A 21,840-nucleotide genomic window follows, 5' to 3' on the forward strand; every position below is an offset into this window, starting at 1 on the left:
TTTTCAATAAGCTTTTGTATTTTTAGAAAGCCAGTTCCACTAAGTGTCAATTCAAATTTAGTTAAAAAAACTGTTTAGTTGTGAAATAAAGGAGCAAAGTATGGAATGAATACTGATACACACCAATAAAAGCTCCTAAAGGTATTACTATACTTTCTGCTACTATGGATTGTAATAATGTGCTATGTGCTATGTGAGTCCAAATGCCCCAGTATAGTGACTGGTACACTTTACTGTAAAAAGCCCCAGCCTTGCTAACATGAGCAGAGATTAGCTTTGACAATGATAATCCCACTAACCGAAGAAGAGTGAAACAATTATGTGACTTATAAAGATATTAAAAGACCATTATACAGTAATACAACACAAAAATGAGTCGTCAAGATTATTTTAATGCTATCAACGTACTGTTAATGTATATTAACAATCAAGTGCTCAAACTTTCTCTTTTAAAATCAAAACTGAAATGCATAAGGCAAATATAATTCAAGGAACACATTTCACACTGTGAATGTTCACAGTCTATTGATATCATAGTGCTTCAAGATTTGATGACACATTCATTTACTGTGAGATTTTTAGAATGTACAGTATATTAAGACACTGTATGTTGCACATCTTTGCAAATATGTTAAAAATATTAAGAAAAGCATTAAGGAGGTATTATTAAAATAATTAGTTATTACTTTTTTATACAAATCAAGCATTTAAGCTAATAGGTATTTAAAATGGAATTTTCATTTTCATGCACTGTAACAGTTCTGCAAAATACATTTTGTAAAACAAAAATAAAGCTTTATACTGCCTTATAATTGATCTGGTAAATAAAAAAAACAGTAATTTGTTACAAGGTTATCTACATTTTAAAATACATACACTTTTCATCATGCAAAACGTGAAATGTTTTAGACCTCAAATTAAACAGAGAACAAAGCATCAAGTAGTAGGTTTCATTTCACACCTCTCTACACCTATCCTGACTTCACAATTCTTGATTGGCCTCTCTCTCTGTCCCCTGCTCTCGCCCCTCGCTCCTCCTCTCTCCCAGCCTTTGTTCTCCTGCTACTTTACCTTTGCTTACTGCCCTGTCTCTCTCACACCTGAAGAAGCCTCCACGGCCAAAACATTGTGTTTTCTTTCTTCTTTTTTCAGCTTGGAATAAACCTATTACTTGTTCCTTTGCAGCCTACGCATGCTGACGCAGCTACCCACCTGAACTATCAAGTAGTAGGATGAACAAAGCAAAATATTAATAAGCACACATTTTGTGACACTGAACCAAGCTTGTTATAAACTAAATTAAAAGTAAAAAAAAAAAAATTTCAATAGGCAAGATTAAAACCTTATCTCACAGGTAGAAATAAGTCCTATCTGATGCCAGGTCCACTAGGTGAGGTAGATGGATTTATGCCACAGTGATACATTATCCTGTGAGACCAGGAAAAACAGAAAAGGTAATTAAAGTTTCTATTAATGAGGAAAATAGCCTTTGAGCACTGTGGACACATGAAATGGAACACAGCAACCAAAACAAAATACCCATTGCTGGGAAAAAAATCCAGAATTCTCAAATTTAAGTAACTCCATGGATCAAAAATAACTTCTGAACTGAACATGGTTAGGAATAATTCCTACACATTGTCACAAACAAGCAATATTAACAGTGAACAAATCAGCTTAAAAACTTAATTTTGCAATAATAACATTAATCTAACAATGATTACATAGGTGCAGGTAAAAATTAATACTTGACTTCATGTTAAACTTCATACACAGGAGATATTTGTAATGCATTAATAATGACGGTATTCCAGGAATGGAATTCTCAACATAATCTACCTGGCTCTTCTTTCCTTTTTCACTTCCGACTTCATTGTGTCCCTATGGCGTTGCCTGAGAGGTGAGGCAGTTTACACAATTAAAGCATAAACTGCTGGACATCATTGTAGAAACTAGGGGATTAGCTTGTTCTATCAATGTTTTCTGTAGAGGGTTCACTTTCATCTTAGCATACTATTGAAAACTGGGACTTGAACATTACATATGAAGAAAAAGTATGTTATCCCAAATGTTATCACAGGAAATTATCTTCCAAAAATCCTAACCAGATGATCCATTTAAATTTTCTTCACAAAATGAACTTAGCCCCTCGCAGACGCCATCATATGCAGCTTGTTTCCAGTCCCTTGTGTTATGCTCTATCCAGTGGACACTGTGGGTACTGCTTTGTGTGTTTAGGGAGTGTCTAGATTTGGTTACGTTTTGTCCTTCTTTATCTACTGTAGCAAATAATGAATTATATTCCTGGTCCTCAACCTTTGTACTCTTTGAAACCTCCACATCCCTTCCCCTGCCATTTCCAAATTCTGTCCTGCTTTCATATCATTTTTCCTGAGTTTGAGTCCATGACGCTGGGGGAGGTGGCAGAGACGGTCGTTGTGACTGTGTCATGTTTCTGTCACAGCTGTCTGATTTGTGGTCACAGGTTCTTCGATTAGAAACCTGGAGAGAGGTCAGCACCAATGCCAGGGGAGGAGATGGTTGGAAATGTCATTCTTTTACACTGTTCTTCTTTCGTTCTCAGTTTCTGACAGATTAAAACCAATAACAACTGGTGCGTGACAAAATATGTGCCACCTGACAGGGGATCGGCTAATCAAACCAGATGCCTTCAATTTGAATACAGGCCGAGTCTTCATCTACCTTAGTGGTTCACTTTATCTAACTGTGAAAGTTAAGAAAAATATCAACTTTGTACTCCACAGTCATTGTCTTCGTTACCTAAGTACTGTAAATTGTACAACAGTAGTTTAAGCAATGGCATCCAATTTGGTTTTGTAATACAAAAGGTGTTAACCAAATGTTTATCCTATTAAATCAAATATCTTAAAATGCACTTAAGGTGAGTGTCCACACATAGGACATTAAATACAGAGAATGTGTAAAATTAGAGAACTTTACATGATCACAGTGGCCTTAATGGTTGAAGCCAATGTCAGCATGTAAAGTAGCCTTAATATTACAAAAATAACATATTACAATAGTTTGTAAAATTAGAATTACTATAATTAACACATTTTTATATTTGTATCAATATCCTTTTTTTCCATTAATTACCAAGCTTGCGTTAAACTAGACTCAAAGCAATAGCCGAAACTTGAAACGTCTTTCCGATGTTATCTCCAAAGCTAATCCTTCTTTGTGCGGCCTTTGAAGTGGTCCATGAAGTTGAAAGCTCCCAAATATTCACCCAGGAGAAGTCCAAGCTTTACAGGTATAATGCTGTAAGAAAAATAAAGACGACGTCAGAACATTGCCAGAGCAACCTCCAACATCGCAGTAATAAAGGGCACGAGAAACAGCAGGCATTATCTTATCTTTCTATGCAAAAGGGAAGTACGATAAATACCCTGTTTAAAATGTTAATGTTTCATTCTAGTTTTTTTACAATGCTCAAAATATTTGAATAGTATGTGAAAACCTTTAAACTAAAAATCCGATCTGTAAATATGCAGAGCATGCGGTTTAACAAGTGAGGTTGAAGTTTTAAGAAATGCACTGTTCTTTGATCTGAGTGTAAAAGAATTGTGCAACACTGATCCACCCTCCTAACCACATTTTGATTTTCTTAGTCACTTTCGACATCTTTCCAAGAGTTACTTACGCTGGACAAATTAGTACTGACAACACGGGAGAATCACGTGTTATAAAGGAAACAACTGGAGAACTTGAGTACAAAATGCGCTTTTCGAACAGGAGTTGCAAAACAGGAACTGCCTGATTTGGTCGAACGGCTGGATCTATTTGGTTTTATCGAAAAAATAAGAAACTTATTTTCAGTTCTGCCATCATATGCAACAAGATGGTATGTCACTTTATTAAGTACATTATAATAAGGAAAATGGAACAGTTGAGAAAATTAACAAATGGTTTGGTTCCAGGACCAAACACAATAATGAATTTAAATTTGAATTAAAATATAAATTCACCCTGTTTCTGATTATTTTACACCAGTTATAGAAATGGTGTGTGATGTTTGTTTTGGGCTTTATCAAATATTGTATATGCATTTGGAAACTAAAAAAAAACATTGGTATAATCTGAACATATTTAGTTTAATAATCATAATGGTAATCAGCAAACTGAATCTCTGAATCAGTGAGAGAAGAAAACAAGTGCAGATTGATATGAGTTTCCAGCTTATTATAAAGGTCTCAGTTTATATCTGGACACTATTGATAACCATACCTTCACATACTTGAAATGCTCTTGTGTGCTTTTTTGTAATTAAAAATGCATATAGTTCTTACTACTCTTTATGAATAACTTTAAGAATGTATTCTATTAACAGAACACTTCCATGTCAATAAACAGTGTTTTAAGCATATTTCAACTCAGGCCAATTATAATTATAATTACCCATCATAAAAGTAACTAATCACAATTACTTTTCAACAGCAGATAATTATATCTGAAAATTGCCTATTTTTTAAAATAATGATAGTAACAAATCCCACTAGTATTTTAGCCTACATTTCCTTCTTTACTGCTTCAGGTCTCTAATGGCTACACATTTAAAATGTGCTTCATTTTATTATCACGGTGACCCCCAAATCTATTATAATTACCGTTTCTTGAGTTGGTATTAAAAAAGAAAAATTCATTGTTTGGTATAACTCAACAAACATAATAAAACTGATTCAGTTATTTTATGCTCCTGAACTTTATTATCCACGAAGGCTATTAAATTATTTCTTATTGCATACCATATTTTCACATAAAAATCTCCAGCACAGATAGTCTTGCAGAGTTTTTCTTTTCTTTCCTGTGAAATGAATATAAATTTATGCTATCCTTTCTCTTATGGGTTTACAGCATTTTCACAGAGCCCTGCAACTATTTGCTTGGTATATTTACCAATTCTCCGTCAAATATGTGGTCCTACTGCAACTTATACAATTCATTAGTTAGTTCATTCTATACCACACTGGAGACACCGCTCCTGACCTACATCATGAGAGTCATCTGATGACATCTAACTGCTGAATGCTATTATGGTTTTTAATGCTATTTTTTACCATAAAAGGAAATGAAAAAAAATCACTAAACAAACTTTATTGACAAGATACAGAATTACAAGAATAACAGTGGTTTGTGGAAGTGAAAATGTAGTTGTGGTGAGAAAAGACAGAGGAAATGGGCACTAACGATGTACTTAACTATTTATTTAATATTTAATACTATATTTCAACTACATTTTCACATTTGCACCACCCAAGGTTGGACAGAGCTGTGCTGCAGAAGCAGCTGGATACTTAGAACAAAGTGTGAGAGCACCCAACTCGTCAAGGGCACGGGATGTTTTAATAATGTTTCTCTCTGCTGCTTGAAGGAGGGAGTATGAGAAACTATTTGAATAACTGCTCTTCTTTGCTTAAAGCAAAAACCTATAAGAAATTGAAAATTACCGCTTTGCCTGTCCTTGAAGTGTTGCATCAGCTTAAAAAAAAGATATAAAACAAGGGCTCTCCCTGCTTGCTTTTGGATCAGCTTTCACTTCTCTGCACAGACGGGTGATGGCTTTTTCCCATATTGCAATATGAATAAAGACCTTACTGAGTGAATGAGAACACCTCTCCCGGCTCTTATTTGATAAAATTCCACGACAACATGTAAATGTAATTTAGAAATTCTCATAATCACTCCTTCCTGTAATCAGTTTGTTTTGAAAAACATGAAACTGTGTAGGTAGTAAGGATAATAAATTCCATCCTTATCAGTCTTTCTACGAAAGTGGTCAACATGCCAGGACAAGGTCTTCTTTCAAACCAGCCCTCTGTTCTGAACTAGCCAAAATACCTTCATGGAAAGGCACAATACTGTTACAACCTTACAAGTTAGGCTTTTGATCACACTGGTGCAAGTGGCACCAAGTCCATTATTTTAATTAATGACTAACATGTGCCGTATCCCAAATAGAACAGAGGGACTACATCGTTTATTGGTGAAGCAATGCTAACCCACATGAAAACAAATGTCAAATGTGGTAGGGAGGGCTTATTGATCAGGTCCTTCAAACTCTGTCTATCTGGCTAATGTGCACAGAGGTTTGTATTTCACATAACATTATTCTGTTTGAATCTAAAGTATAAAAGGATCAATTTGGCCAAAAAGCAGTGTTTAATCAGAAGCAGATTCCTAAATAATGATGCAGTCCACCTCAGTAAGCAGGCTACAAGCAGTGATGGAATTAATTTCCAGTTCAAATGCTGGAGACGTCTAAAAAAAAAATCTTCAGTTTTTGTAGTAAAGCTGTGCTTGCTACCTCAGTCTGAAACACACACACACTTTATTCCCATTTATGTTCTCACACCTGATTTGTAATTACCTCAAACATAAGTGTTTCTAATGAAAACAGACCTAATGGATTGTGAGGTAAAAAAAAAACATTTGTGGTCTGCAGCACTTCACAATATGCATCATGGATATAATGGGTATTTAAAAAGCATTTGTTGTAAATGTGCTGTACTTTATTTTGACTTATTTTCAATTAAACCTATTTTTCAATAGCACATAAACGATCAAGATGTTTTAATACAGTTTCATGTAAAGATGAACTTTTAGACAGTTTTGCATTTAACCAGCGGATATCACATGATTTGAAAACAGAATTGCATTTCAAGTGTACTGTATATACAAGACAAAACCAAATAAGAATAAACACAATATTTATTAGTTACAAATAACAGAAGGTTACTGCAATACACAGATGTAATTTTCAGGTGGAGACATTTAACTTACAAAGAAAGCTCATTTAAAAAACGTCAGTCTGATAACACTACTGGATCCCACCCAGTCCATGCCCGCTGGGCAAACAATGGACGTTAAGTTAAATGAGGGGATAGGACCTGACCCAGATAGCTGGTTACATAGGAGTCAACAGTGTTTATAATAACTCGGCATCTTAACATGCTGAGTAGAGAAAGAAACAGAAGGAAATGCCACCAACGTCATTTACTGTTGTGGTGCTCTTTTGCAGTACGAGTTACTTATTCAGGTTCCTAAATGCATTTATAATCATCTTATGTAAATATCCTAAAAGAAAAGTATTCTCTGGCATGAAAGCTATCAACATGGAGCTGTCACATCATTTCTCAGGCAGTTAATCCAGAAGAATATTGAAAATGGAAACAAAAATCGCAACCTCAGTTTGAGACTCGCGTAAATTCTCAAACATTGGTACCAACATTTCAGTACCCAGTGACTGTATATATAAAAAAATTGCACCTGCAATACAAGTTGTATTGTTAACAAGATCTGTATAACATTGTTATATTCTTATTTAAAAGAAAACCAATATAAATAATGTGCACATTTGATATTGCTATAGGGAACAATCTAAACCAAGTATAATCTTTCTTCATTTATCAAGCTGCATGTTTTGATATTAACAGTTCGGTCAATAAATATTCTATATGAAGGCTAATTAACAAAATAAATAATTTAAATACAGCACTATTTGTCTGCAGCTCATAATGAATTTACCTGAAATGTGCATTTTTTCTTAGACTAAACATGGTCTCATTTACTGTTCTTAGGAGTAATTAGTAAATGCAATACATTGAGTACAATGCTTTTGTCAGTGCCACTTGTAAATTAATTGTAAAAAAATAATTTCTTAAGAAGTCCTATCATGTCATCAGTACCCCTTCAGATAATACAATGTTTAATCCTACACGTTTTGTCATGTGGAAAATGTCAACGTGACTCAGAATAAAGTACTGTACTTTTAACAAAGTCTCTTCTATTATACATTTCTGAAGTTTCCTTTGCATTTAAAGTATTTAAAATAACAGTGCTGCTCTTTATAAATATTTAAATATTCTCCATTAACACAATGTATTTTAATCTACTTAATTGCTTCACAAGCTTTACACATCTCACAGCCATGTAGTCCTGTTAAGGACAGTAGCAACCCATAGTCTTTCCTGGGAGCATGGGTCACAAGGCTATTAGACAATACACTGGGCACACACATGAGCGCAAAGGAAAGTTTAGACTAGAGAGACACCACATAATGTACGCAGCATGTCCATGGAAGGTGGCAGTAAACAGGAGTACCTGGAAAAAAGATTGGGATGCATACTCCATACAGACGTCCCCCAAGTTTGGGATCCAATCCTGGACGCAAAAGCTGCAGCACGCCGCTGTGCCATCTAATTTTTAAATAATTATTTTTGAAATAACATGCATATACCTAACTGCACAAATGAATAAAATAATCTAGTGTCCCCCTACCTATTTACACAAAGGCATTGTAACGAAACTGCAACATACAAACATATTAGAGTTATTTCCATATATTTAACATAACCTTTCACTCTTTTTCCATTTGTTAAATTATACACCAGAAGTAGTAGATTTTCACCTGCTATCTTAAGTATATATTCTGCAAGTGAGAAAACAACCGGTTTGGTTCCATTTTCTTCAGCTGTGATGGTAGCGTCTGTATTAATGTCAACACAGCACGATCCCTGCTGGAAGTAGGTTAGAACATCTGCCCTTGGAGTGCCTTACAATTTGAATAAGTACAGATGCTAATTGGATTATGTAAACAAGCATGATACATATTTGTATTTTTGGCCTTTAAATAAGTGTAATTAGTAAAGCAATAGTGGACAAGGCAGAAGTGAACAAACCATCAGACTAGAAAACCTTAAAACCTCTCATTTAAGTAACTGATTTTCTCAGCTGTAAGCCTTTACTGAAAGACAACGAATGACATTTAGCTAGGCCAGAGGTCCTAAAACTAATACATTTTTAATTTACAAAACAGAAAGTAGCAAGAAATATAAAATTAGAAAACAGATTAACCAAAACAGTTCCTTTTTTTCCTACAAACGGGGAAGTTAATGTTACAGTAAACATATCCCAATAATATCTTCTTCAGTCTCTTCTTGATAATGAGACATGTTCAGGTAGAGAAGAGCTTGAACGTGGGATCTAAAGCAGTCTACTGTAAGTGAAGCGGAGGTTTAAGTTGGATTATTCTGTGTTTGGGAAACAGTTTCCTGGATGCGTGACTGAGCCGATGTGCTCAAAGGATTTGAAACCATATCTGATTGCCAGCCTACAGACAGAAATAGAGCCCAGCTCCTGACAAAAGCTTGTCATCTGTAAAGAGGCACAACTACAGCTGAGGGGAGTATAGGAGTCACTGAGTTTCCCCCAGGTCTGCATATTTTATACGTTTACTCCTTCACATCTCTACTGAATTCATTAGCAGATCACTGCTTATAAAGCAACCAGTACTAACAAACTTTCTTTAAATATATAAAAACATGAATGCAAATGTGCTAAAATGTGCATTAGTGCTCCAATCTTGGCTTAACTCAGCTGTGGACACTGCGTGACTCACAGTGTGGATAAGACGCACATGACTGTGACCTTGCATGTTTCAAAAGATAGCACACACAGCTCTTCTTCCTCCTGTGCTGAGATATGAGAGATGTACAACTGTGTCAAGCCGATTAACAACTGGGGATTTGAAATTGGGGAATAAAAAAAAACCTATTTGCAGGATTCAGATTGTGTAAAGATTAATGTAATGTAAATCAAAGGCAAATATAAGGCTGATTAACAGGAGACTAAAAGTGACCTTAACACGTCGTCCTGAAATCTTTACAGACCAGTGAAATTTAGACCTCCTGAATATCATTTCATTTTAACACTGAATTTTCTTAGAAGTCTGTCTCCTGCTTTTACAGGACAGTGGAGTCTTCAAAATTACACACTCTTATGTTTTTAATCCCATGCACAACCAACATGTCACTATTATTTAGATCTGATATATAAATTCTGGGATTTTATGCCTGAAAGTTTATCAGAAAATGTCAAAAGAAAATAGAATCAAAATCATCCAATAGCACATTAGGAAATGCTCTTACATGAATAAATACATATGAAGCCAGATACAAAGTTCCTGAAAGTCAATCCAAAAAAGATTTACTAAAATCTGTTAAAGATGTTCTTTTGAAGCAAAGTGCTTTATTTTAAATATTTTATATATTGTAAAGTGATTTCTGATGTTATTTATTTCATGAAAAAGAACATTTACATCTGGCTCATTCACAGGTAATGTGTAAAAGCACCTCCTACGCTTGTAACGTTGCATTTAATTTGAAATTTCTGACATTGCTCTTGAAAACTAGCCCACATCTGGGAAACTGAAGGACCTCCTCTGCTTATGACAAGCTCCGTGGACTCACATAAACTGCATTTCCAGGCACTTGTCGAGACTAGTATGGTGATTGTGTATTTAGATGTAATATGAAAAAAGAAAAAGATGATTCCCATTTTAAAAAATGTATCCATTTTCCTCAGAATTTTGAGCTTTCAAAATAAATTATTAATCTATTCTAGCATAATTAAGATTGCACATACCCACAAAAGGTTTACCTGTCCATATACAGTAGAACTCAGAAAGCTCTAAATAGTTAGCAAACCATATTATGAGAAAAGCATACCAGCTTTCCTGCAAAAGCCATGGACAGGATTTGCATACTGAAATATCAAGTCCAAGCTGGGGTTAATTAAGTTACTGTACCTTTCTAATATCTACCAGCTTTTGTTTTTTATAAAAGCACATTAGCTTCTTAGACAGCATGTTACCTATAATATGTCATGAGCCAATCATTACCCAGCATCAACTGAACACACACAGTAAATGTGAATATTTTGCCAATGTGAACTAATAATTTAATGTTGTACAATAACAAAATGTACAATATCATTTCCAGGAACATATTTCATACAAAATATTCATTATATATCCAGACTACTAATGTATATATCTATACATGAAAATGATGGTGTGAGTTACATCAAGTGCACATTAGCATAATTGCTCAGTGAATTGTATACATTTTAAACCATCAGAGGCTGAATCCATGCAGTATATATATATATTATAAATTACACAAAGATGTGCAAAAAGCAGCCTGGAGAAGAAGAAACATTCAGAAAAGTAGCATATCTTCCCCTTTACAAAAAGCTTTGGCAACAGTAGTAGTTGCAGTAATCATTAAAGTTTTAAGTGCGTGTCAGCCAATAATGTATTTCACCCTGTAAACTACAGATTTAGTCTATTGGTGGCAATAATGCACATATGCTGTTAAACTTCAACTGCAGTTCAACCTCATTCCCTTGCTAAGCACAGAGCTCAATGATGCTTGGTATGACTTTCACAATGATTTGGGCTTTCAAAAACACCAACATATCTTCCCAGGAGAACTCCAAACTTCCAGTGAATGCAGCTATGAGAAGAACAGAATTGACTAGAGGTTACTGTAAGTGGTAATGCAGATAATGCCTTCTTATTCCTGATGATCCCCTAATGATAAACATGCAGTTGTATAGTGTTTTAAAAAAACTCCTATTTAAAATAATGATACTGTAACGCACATTCAGTAGTCATTGTCATCTAACTTAGTAAGAGATAATTAAGAAACTTTATATGAGGTTTCCTTTGTTTTATTGAATCTTGGTCATTGATCATATGCGTACGAGCAAGATGAGTTAATAGTATAAACTGTATTATAATTGTCCTCTTGCTTGTTAAATGAACTCACTTTGTTTTTACAGCTATAAAAGGGGAGACGAGCATATAATTCCCGAATTAAAAAAAATGACCATAGTGTCTTAAGGCGGGTATGCCCATACAACTTTTACAGGGCAGTTGGAGATATTGCTGAAAAGTTTAATAAGACTGTTGTAGGTCAATGTACAGATAACCTTGTCTTATGGATAATACAGGAACATCATGTAACACACTATGTTTTAACTGTAATGGAAATGCAAAACTTTTAGCACTGCAGGGACAACCCACCCCCCAAAAAAAAAGATGATGAAAATGTAAGATTAGTTGCCTGAATAAGCAGCTCCGTTTTACACAGGTAAACAGATTAAATCCAAATTAACAAAGAGAAAGGTGGTCTAAAGTATTTGTTACATATTAAGAAAGGTAAAACCTGGTGTTGGAGTCAAACTTCTAAATTGTGTCCATAACAACATCCAATGTTGCTGTTCTGCACAAACGCACACTGATCTACTCAGCAGATGTGGTCTTCAACACATGTTGCTTATTGAATTACAAAAGCAGACAATAGTTCAGAATATCAATAGGTACTGGATTATATAATTTGCAGAGTAAATTAGGCTTTATATAGAAGAGCTGGGCATGCTGGAAACCAGCCCCACGCAGAGAGGTGTGGCCAGAACCATGTCTGATAAGTAGATTGAGAATCAGCACAAGCAAACTAGATGTTTTACTGAATCACAACAAAAAACCTTTAATTAAAAAAACTGGAATTAATTCTCTAGATGGAATTTGGCACACAAAACAGGGTGCCAACAATCTTAAGGGTCACAGTCAAAAAACCAGTGAAGCAGACGAGTAAACATACCTGTAGATTTTACAATAAATGTAGATCAATTAATAATCGAATAAAATTAACAAATGTAATACATTTTAGTTTCCAAAAAGTAACACCTGAAAACAGCAGGAAGTTATCTTATAAATGCATAATCAGAACTATATAGTATCCACTGATCTAAAGAGTAAAGCTTTTAATTTCTTCTACTTATTCCTCCTTTGATCATTCCTAAACCCCCTAAGTTAATTAAACGCAAATGGTCAGCTTTAAGATTTCAAACTGATTAAATCTTAGATCAAGCCTACTTTAAAGCAACATGAAAAGCCTCCATGTCAACTGAACTCCTGGGGGGATCATATACAACTCATTTTGTTTTTATTCTGTAATTACCCACATTTCACATCAATAACGGCACCAATTTAGCAAGATCAAAATATGAAAAAAAAGCACAAGCCTTTGCATTTTGTAATGGACAGCTAAATGCATTTAGGTACTAACATGACTGTCACCAGGATAAGTGAACTGAAAATGGATTGATTTTATGAACATTGCTGAAAAACACAAGTTCCAATTCTTTTAATTCTAGAACTACCTTTGGAAGATCTTTTTTAAACAAATCCATTACTAGTGGAGGAAGAGCTGCAAGAAAAGGTCAAATGAACAAGACAGTGGATTTATTAAGAAACAAAAAGCAAAAACACTTACTTTTTCAAGCCCATTAAGAGGTACAGGGTCCTCGGTAATAGAATATAGACTTGATCTTTCAGTATTCCATCCACAATTTTTCTTGCCGCATAATCGGGATTCAAGATAGGAAGCAAGTTGGGCCATCTATTTATAAAAAAAAACATTTTAGTAAACTTTAATTTACTCTTTAGTAGACTGGATTACATGAGCTACAGGAAATACAGATGAAAAGCAATTGTAGTTCTACAATCTGGGGACATAGCAGTAGACTTCTATGAATTAAATGCAGTTTTCAGTTCCTTTTTGTTCAAATGTGGATTGAAACCATACATCTTGACCGGTTCAAATTATGAAGCCAAACATACTGAAGGGCCCGTCATTGCCCCCCCCAGCCAGCTGCGCAAAGAGGAATATTTTCCATTTGTCAAGCGCTGTATTTTGGGAGGTCTTCACCGCTCCCATGGCTTTAATTAATCTGGGGAAAAAAATGTGCATTCCTATATAACTGTACAAACAAAATGGCAAAACATTAGTCTCTGAATAATCCTACCAGTGTTCAACGGGATGAAAGGCATACCTCCACGCAGGCGAGTTAAGGAGTAAAATGTGAGAACTAGGACAGTGCGGCCATTTTAACAGAAAGTATTGGGCTGTATAAAGGATGTATTAGTTTGCAGTCTAAAAAAACGACAAGGGTTCCAAGGCGCTCAGCATTGATCAGCTGATATGGGCAAACATTTTGTAGCGATGACGCCTCACAGGCAGGCCCTAGGGATGGTGCGGGGGGAATAAGGCCATACAGGCACCACGTCACCAGACTCGCACGACTTTACTACCAGAACAAAGCACACTTTGTAACAGTTCTCTCTTTCGGCACCCCTTCTTCACAAACAATTTGCAAACCTACAACTGTGTATGGGGTTCTAGCTAGATTCTATATTGGAACAACCCATTTTGAAAATTGTTTTAATATTAAGTTTGAATTGAGGTTTGACAAAACTCATGCATCAAAGAAGCAAACATATTTCAAAGAGTACAGTAACTTGAGTCTGTAATGGAAAGTTACTGAGAAAAAGTGTTTTATCCTAAAACTGTTGTTTACGGACAGAGCTGTGCTGCAGAAGCTGCTGGATACTGGATACAAAGTGTGATAGCACCCAACTCGTCAAGTTGCTGCTTGAAAAAGGGAGTATGAGAAACTATTTGAATAACTGCTCTTCTTTGCTTAAAGCAAATACCTATAAGGAATGGAAAATGACTGCTTTGCCTGTCCTTGAAGTGTTGCATCAGCTTAAAAAAAAGATATAAAAGAAGGGCTCTCCCTGCTTGCTTTTGAATCAGCTTTCACTTCTCTGCACAGACGGGTGATGGCTTTTTCCCATATTGCAATATAAATAAAGACCTTACTGAGTGAATGAGAACACCTCTCCTAACTTTTCTTTTATAAAATTCCACGACAAGTAGCACGCACGAACAGCATGACAGGAGTGTGACATCGTGAAACAAGCAAGCGTCAGCAGAATGAGAATTGACTTACTTGGTACTGCAGCCATCGAACATTCCAGTATTTATGAAATAGGGGCAAACAATTGTGGTTTTAATTCCATTCTTCTTTTTTGCCTCCAGCTCCAAAGCCACAGACTCAGCAAAGCCAACAGCAGCAAATTTACTGGCACAATAATCTATACAAAAAAGCCCATACACATTAATGAAATAACAGATTTCTCCCTCTTTGTGTATTACTACATAGAAATAACCAGTAGTATAAAGGGTATATGCATTTGTAGGGGTGTTAATAAGACTAACGTCTTTGGAAAAAAAGGGAATAATGATTTTATCTCTACTAAATCTGGAAGGGCCAACTGTAAATCGTCTCAACTGACAGACTTTGCCTGTTGCTATAACTCCTATCAGACAAGAAAAGATCAGATCACTTTATTGGCCATATACAATTTCTTTCATTAGGAATTTGTCTTTTCGCATACCCCAACTTGCTCTCCGTGAGGCACACAGGCAGGGAGAGAAGTTCGGGGTCAGACCAGGAAGGGAGAAGAGGGATCTGTGCATGTACTGCATGATTTCCACCTATGCCTTACAGGTGAGTCTGCACTAGCTGAAGGAGCAGAACATCTCTCGCTGGCATCGCTGCAGGTTCACATGGAACCTACAAGTCCTTAGAACTCCCTGCTGTGTGGGCACTGTCACCCATCTGACATCCAGCACTGCTCAACGCCACTTGAGGACTCTCAGTTACAGTAATTGCATAACCCAGGCTCACACCAGCAAGCCTTTATAAGCACAGTTAATTTCTGCAATTAGTAAGGTAGTTACAATAACCACCCTTAAAAAAAGAAACAAAAAAAGCTTGTGGCTACAAACACCAAGCAGACCCCTCCAACCTGCTCACCTTCAAGCCACTTGTCTTTTAACATTGAAATCAAACCCACACCTAAAATGTTAACAAGTATGCAAAATATTTAATACTGCAGCGTTAAATAGTTCATCTACTTTTACAAATATGTGCAGAAAGCATGAACAGCATACTTAGGACGGATTCTCTTTTGTACACTTTCTTAATGAAGATATCTTGACTAATGAAACCTTGACTCTGTGTAATGCTGAACATTTAAAATTCTTAGACAAGTTGAAGGTATTACATTTTTATTAAAGAACTTCTACCATTTAAGAATTTGGATGTACTTTTGTCTTCTTGTCTACTAGTTTAGCCTGCTTACTTGCCAAAGGTAATATGAGACATTAGAAAACTGAGTACGAACTCAGGATTTAATATCACAGTAAAAATTAAGATATCCTTTCCAGAGGTGTACCACTGATGAATAAACAATAAAAGGAACCAAAGTACAAGAAGAAAGAAGAAAAATAGTCACTTTCTTCCTTTAAGTGAAATAGTCTTACCTGCCAGCCCATTTACACCAATCATCCCAGCAGAACTAGCAATGCTGACAAGATGTCCATGGTTGCTTGCAATCATTGCAGGCAGAAATGCTTTATAAGTCTGAAAATAAGACAAAAAAGTACATAACAGCAAGTAAGGGCAAATATTGCTGTATTTAGAAACTGAGGTATGGTATATGTACTATTCCACAAATGTCATTTGATGTTGTTTGCAAAAACAAGGATCTTCTAAAAAATATGAAAACGAATACAGTAGGCACTGTACATTAGGAATCAGCAGCACGGACACACAGTAACCATGTAAACAAAGTTTAGCTTTCTTTTCAATTTCATTAACATTACACGTATTTTAGAAAGGCATGTTTCTCAAGAACTACAATTTGACAATCATGGGGACACACCAAACAAGTATTTAAGACTAACAGACATTTGGAGTCAGTGTTACAGCTGTGAAATTCTACCACAGACGTAAAAAACAGAAAAGAGAGTTCGATCTCTAAAATATTGGGTTGTTCGGCCATTCCATTTTCTAAACGGGGCCAATTTTTCCAGAAGCCAATTTACCCTGCCGGTATGTCTTTGGTCTGTGAGAGAAAACTGGAGCACCTGGAGGAAACCCACATGAACATGGCGGGGGAACATGCAAACTCCACACAGATAGCACCCCAGGAACTCGACGCAGGGCGAGGCAGCAAAGCTAACCACTGCACCATTTTGTGTTGCACGTCATTCCACAAATAAGGAACAACTCGCTAACTTGCAAAAGCCACGCAGGGGCATTCATTTGAGTGAACAAAGGAGAAAAGAGCATCTAACTATATCATTTGTTTTTTAAGCACAACAGTGAACATTAAGCAAAAACAGATGTTTTTATTTTTACCATAAAATGTTAAAATTTTCTGAAATTATGTGATTTAGATTGATGCTGACTAAGCCAAGTGGAGTACAACACATAATTTGGATGAACTCTTTAATTAATAGGCTTCAAATTACATTTATAAAGCCTTTATAAAATGTAGCTCATTAAGAAAACATTAACAGGATCTTAGCAACCTGAAAGGAATTAAAGCTCAACTGTTAATGTCAGACCACTCTCCCATATAAATGCATACGAATATAAATGGACATTTCAATTTTAATAACATTGTTCTGCATTTGTAAGGTTTAATTTGAGACCCCTAAAATTTTAATTCATTTTAAATAAAGGGATAAACTAAGTATTTTTGATAAACAAGTCAACAACCTGAATCTTGTAAATGTATACTGATACACTAAACTTGATTATCAGAAAATTATTCAAAATTCTGTTTATTTTCTTCAATAAATCTTAAATTACAGTGAAGGCTGTCTTTTGTGAAATTTAAATTTCAATTTTTTTTCAAGTGGCAAAATATTCTGTGAAAGATACTTTAGATTATGCTGATAATGAAAAGTTTCAAAAAAACTACATTGTTATACTACATATATCCTACATTGTAATCACAGATTATGTTATGAGGGTGTTAATGAATGGTGGGAGAAATATTGGAGGGGCAGACAACTTACCCAGAAGTGAGCCATTGTATTCACTTCCATGGTTTTTACTATAAGGTTATCTGGTGACTCAATGAATTTTTTTCCAGTCACAATTCCAGCATTGTTTATTAGAATACTAACATCACCAACTTCTCTTTTGACCTAGAGAATACAGAAAAGAAGCATTCACTTAGAACACAAGTTAAAACGGCATCCATCCAGTGCAGCTATAATCTCAGACAGTGAGTCAGTGCTGCTTCCTTTATACAAGGAACTAACATTAAAGTGAATTAACGTTGGTCTACTTTCATTTGCTCAGATTAGCTGCTGGTCTGTGCGTAAAAAGAGGAACACAACAGTTCCATAAACAGTTCCACCAGTTTTTCATAAAACACAAAGAACTTTGCTGCGTGAGGTCTTGAGGAAGAGCATAAGCTATTATTTTCCATTTTCTGAAAATATTTTAAATTGGCCTCAACTGGCATTTTTATTTTCTTTTTAATTTTTGGAATTATAGGCGCAGATATTACGCAACCTAGAAGAAAAAGTGACAGGATACACCAAAACCACAAGCAGCCTACCCTGCTTTGTTCTAGAGGAATTGAGAATTCTGTGTAAGAGTTTCCATCAAATATGTGGGCGCGATATGCAAAGGAGTCTTTCCAAATAACACAGTCAGAGAGAGATGAGCAAATTAGACATGAAAGACAAAATGCAGTCCTACTCGTTTAGCACAAGTTACAGTATAATACACTGAAGATCAAACAGGAGCCCTGTGAAACAAATCTTAAATGTTAATGACTGCAAATGCCATTTTATGATTATCCCTTGTCACATTTGCATTTTTATTCTAAATGGCAGTTTTGCAGGATTGAGACATAGCATTTTCATTCTGGCCTGCCATATATCAGCAAGTGCCACTCAGAAAGTTCCATGTGGCCATGTGTTCTAAGGCCTTTACCAACAACACATGACAAGTTAAAGAGCAGACATGGCAACTTGACATGCAGGTATTGATATTGATAAACGTTCTCTACAGCTTAAACACTTGACCTTTAAACACAGAGCCCAGGTAACATCTATCTCCTTGATAAACCTTGGAGTGATCTTGTACTTGTTTACAATTCGCAGATAAATTACCTATCTTGATCACCTTCCTTTGCCCCCTTATCTGTCCATGGTGCTGAAAAAAAATATACTCAAGGGTTTCGAGGAATATCTGCTCACTTTAAGGTATCAGGTTCTTGCAGTTCCTTCTGGCAAATTATAATATAATGTACTGTATTAAAAGGGCTCATAGCTGTTAAGCAGTTTTTTGTTAACTTCACATTCTATATAACACATTGTTCTGACATTCTTCTGTTTTGTCCTAGTGTTTGTTAGGGATTTAAATAAAAACTGGCAAAACAGCCTTAGGCTAGAGCTAGTGGGATCGGGTTTCAAGGCAGTACACTTCTTCAGTTTAGTGGCAAGCAAGCACTTCCTGCTCCCAAGACCATTTATTTGTGCATATGACACAAATAGAAAGTACTGTGTGTGACTAAATGAATTATTAAAAAAAACATTTGAGCGTGAATAATTCTGAAAAATAAATAAAAATATTTGAAAATGGGAAAGATTTTAAGTAAATCACCAAATATTAAGCACACATCTCCCTCTCAAAACTTACTAATATTCAGATATTTCTATACATGAATATCTTGTGATTTCAATAGAAATGCAAGATGTCATTTTTTACCATGTATTAAATGCATAAAACTGTATGAAGAAAAAACGTTAGATGGAAGAAGATAATTTTAAAATGTACTTAGTGAACTAGAATCTAAAAACAATTTTGAAGTTAAAATTATACCTTAAGTTAAGCAATCTGTTACAAGCCATTTTTAGGACTTATCATCAAAAGCAATGACTTTCCCAATGTTAGGAATAAAATCAGCAGGAGAAGCCCAGTTCTATGACAATAAATGCATTAAGTTTCCCAAGGATTGTCTTGGGAAAAACTGGTTTTCGCTTTCCATAATTTCTTTCATGGTGCAGTACTGAAGGAAAATGTTTTGCTTAGGTTTACAGCTGCAGTTTTCTTTGAAAAGGTCTTTAAAACCTCTTTTTCAGTACTTTAGGTCTGTACTACAGTTTCATGGCTTCTCTTCGGCCACAAAGGCTCCATGAGTAACAATACACAAACACGTGACAGAAAGTTGCTAAAACACTGCGATGGCAACCAATGTCGCGTGAAGCTAAAGGCAGCACATACTGTAGCTAAACACATAGTAATTACTAAGAATGCCTCCAGAAAATCTATTTTAAACACTATGCATATTTCTGGCCAAATTACAACAGCAGAGGCAATGGAATGTTTAAAACAAACAGTACGTTCTTAGCATTTTGTCAACTGAAATCGGCCTGGAAAAGAAGAAAATCATTTGACCTCCTCAAAGATGTCGTCATGTTGCACATTTAATGAAAACCTTGTTCATTTCAGAAGAAAACAGACAATTTAAGAGGCCCATGAAAATAATTTGTTTTTACCTTTGGGTTGTTGGTTTCTGCCTGTCAGTGTATATGTTTGAAAAAGTGTATATGAAAGTGTATTTGAAATTTGTTCAGATTTGATTAGTCAATGACACCTGACATTTCAGTTTAACCAGTTGAACAATGTAAGAGACATGCTGCACAGAAATTCTGACAGCTGAAATCATGCTGGACTTTACAGCACTGAAACATTAAGAAAAGGGACCTGTAGTAATTTTAGACCATCTAGGATGAGGACGTTTCAGGAATTATAAAGCGTGACTTTTGTTTTTTTGCTCACGTTTTGCCTTTCACTACAATTGCCCTCCAGCGGCAGTGTAAGGCAGGGCTCGAATTGGCACATTATAAGCATTTCACTTATTAATTTCATTTGCCAGAATCCTGGCAGTGATGCTTCTCATACACAGGATGCGGATTTCTAAGGGTTACGTAACACAAGTTTCACGGGTTTTCTGAGTGGAGAAGGACAAAAAACAAAACTTGAAGTTAGTGACTTACCTGATCAGCAACTCTATAGACTTCAGCGGTATTGCTGCAGTCACACAGGTAGGAATGTACTCTGGAGGCTCCTTTCTCTTTGGCTAATCTGGCCGTCTCCTTGTTCCCTTCTTTACTGATGTCCCACAGAACAAGCGCGGCGCCCAGTTTCGCAAACTCTATTGCCATCAGCCTACCAATGCCACTGCCAGCGCCCGTGATCAGCACTATCTCTCCGGCCACATTTTTCCTCCGAACAGGGATGAACAGCATCACAAATGCCTCCAGGAGGTAATATATTGACAGGAATAGCACTTGCAGCGTCTCCAGTAGGAAATTCATTGTGCGAGTCTCGAAACGCCTATGGGAACCAAACAGATATAAACAGCCTGACCTTTTCATTCTGGACTTAACATTTTAAGTTAAAATAAAAAGCACATCTCGTTGGGACATTGTGCAGCGAGGTCAATGCCTGCTCTTGTGCACTATTGAGCCTTCTGCTGGAGAGAACACATTCACACCCAGTTCACAGAATTAGGATGACATTGTTACACGTCCCGACAACTATTCCAAAAAGTAAATCTTATCTTTGTCTTTCAGACAGCACAAATCAAGAGGACAAAGTTTTTTTTTTAAATGTCCGTCGGCTTTCATTACCAAACGCTTTAAATGAAAAAAGGTTGTGAGCGAACATGCAACCAACACATTTAAGTTGGTTAAGTTCCACCAGCCCTGCCGTGACTATCATAATAAAAGTTACATTACCGCCACTCTTAAATCCAGTGATTAGTTTCTAAGAAATTACATGTCCGGATTATTGGAAAAACGAAAATAAATCATAGATTCTGTGCGGACAGCCAACGTGCTCGTGAACTCACCAACCTACAGGACTTCAAACTTCAAATTTCAAGTGCTTCAGTTTTCTCCCGTTCCAGTACCAAACGACCGGTGCAGGCTACACGGAGTGACACAAACTAGTGGTGTGTGTGTTTTTTTTTTAAAAAAGAACAACCTTTGTTCAAGGCAAATAGCCCGTTGCGTTATCGAGTTCAAACCAAATCAAAGTTCATATGCAGCATGAGAGAGTAATTTGCCTTATTGCATCTATGTGACGGCGCACACCACTACACAATCAAGTGTGGATTTCGGCTACATGGCTAGAATTAAACCTAATCATATTTCTTTTTAGTGCCTGCGAGCGTCAGGCATTTTATAACACCAGTACAACTAATCGAAATGACCATGTACACACAGCCCTGCTAATCTTACGTCAACACTA

The 21,840-nt window shown here is 35.9% G+C and overlaps 1 protein-coding gene across 2 annotated transcripts; it reads right to left on the minus strand.

The window, feature by feature from the left end:
- Positions 1–372: 372 nt before the first annotated feature.
- Positions 373–21,840, minus strand: sdr16c5b (short chain dehydrogenase/reductase family 16C, member 5b). 2 transcript variants are annotated; one of them, XM_006633914.3, is made up of 7 exons: positions 21,440–21,839; positions 20,583–20,922; positions 17,583–17,714; positions 16,038–16,137; positions 14,659–14,803; positions 13,140–13,265; positions 373–3,282 (listed from the first exon to the last, which is right to left on the minus strand). In XM_006633914.3, exons 2-7 carry the CDS (start codon positions 20,901–20,903, stop codon positions 3,189–3,191), a joined length of 918 nt encoding a protein of 305 aa, XP_006633977.1. In that variant the 5' UTR covers positions 20,904–20,922; positions 21,440–21,839; the 3' UTR covers positions 373–3,188. The 2 variants fall into 2 exon arrangements, with proteins under 2 accessions (XP_006633977.1, XP_015209198.1); XM_015353712.2 differs by lacking the exon at positions 373–3,282 and adding an exon at positions 6,712–11,315 and having other exon boundaries at positions 21,440–21,840.

The sequence above is a fragment of the Lepisosteus oculatus genome, chromosome 6 (assembly GCF_040954835.1).
Source record: "Lepisosteus oculatus isolate fLepOcu1 chromosome 6, fLepOcu1.hap2, whole genome shotgun sequence".
Taxonomy (NCBI): Eukaryota; Metazoa; Chordata; class Actinopteri; order Semionotiformes; family Lepisosteidae; genus Lepisosteus; species Lepisosteus oculatus.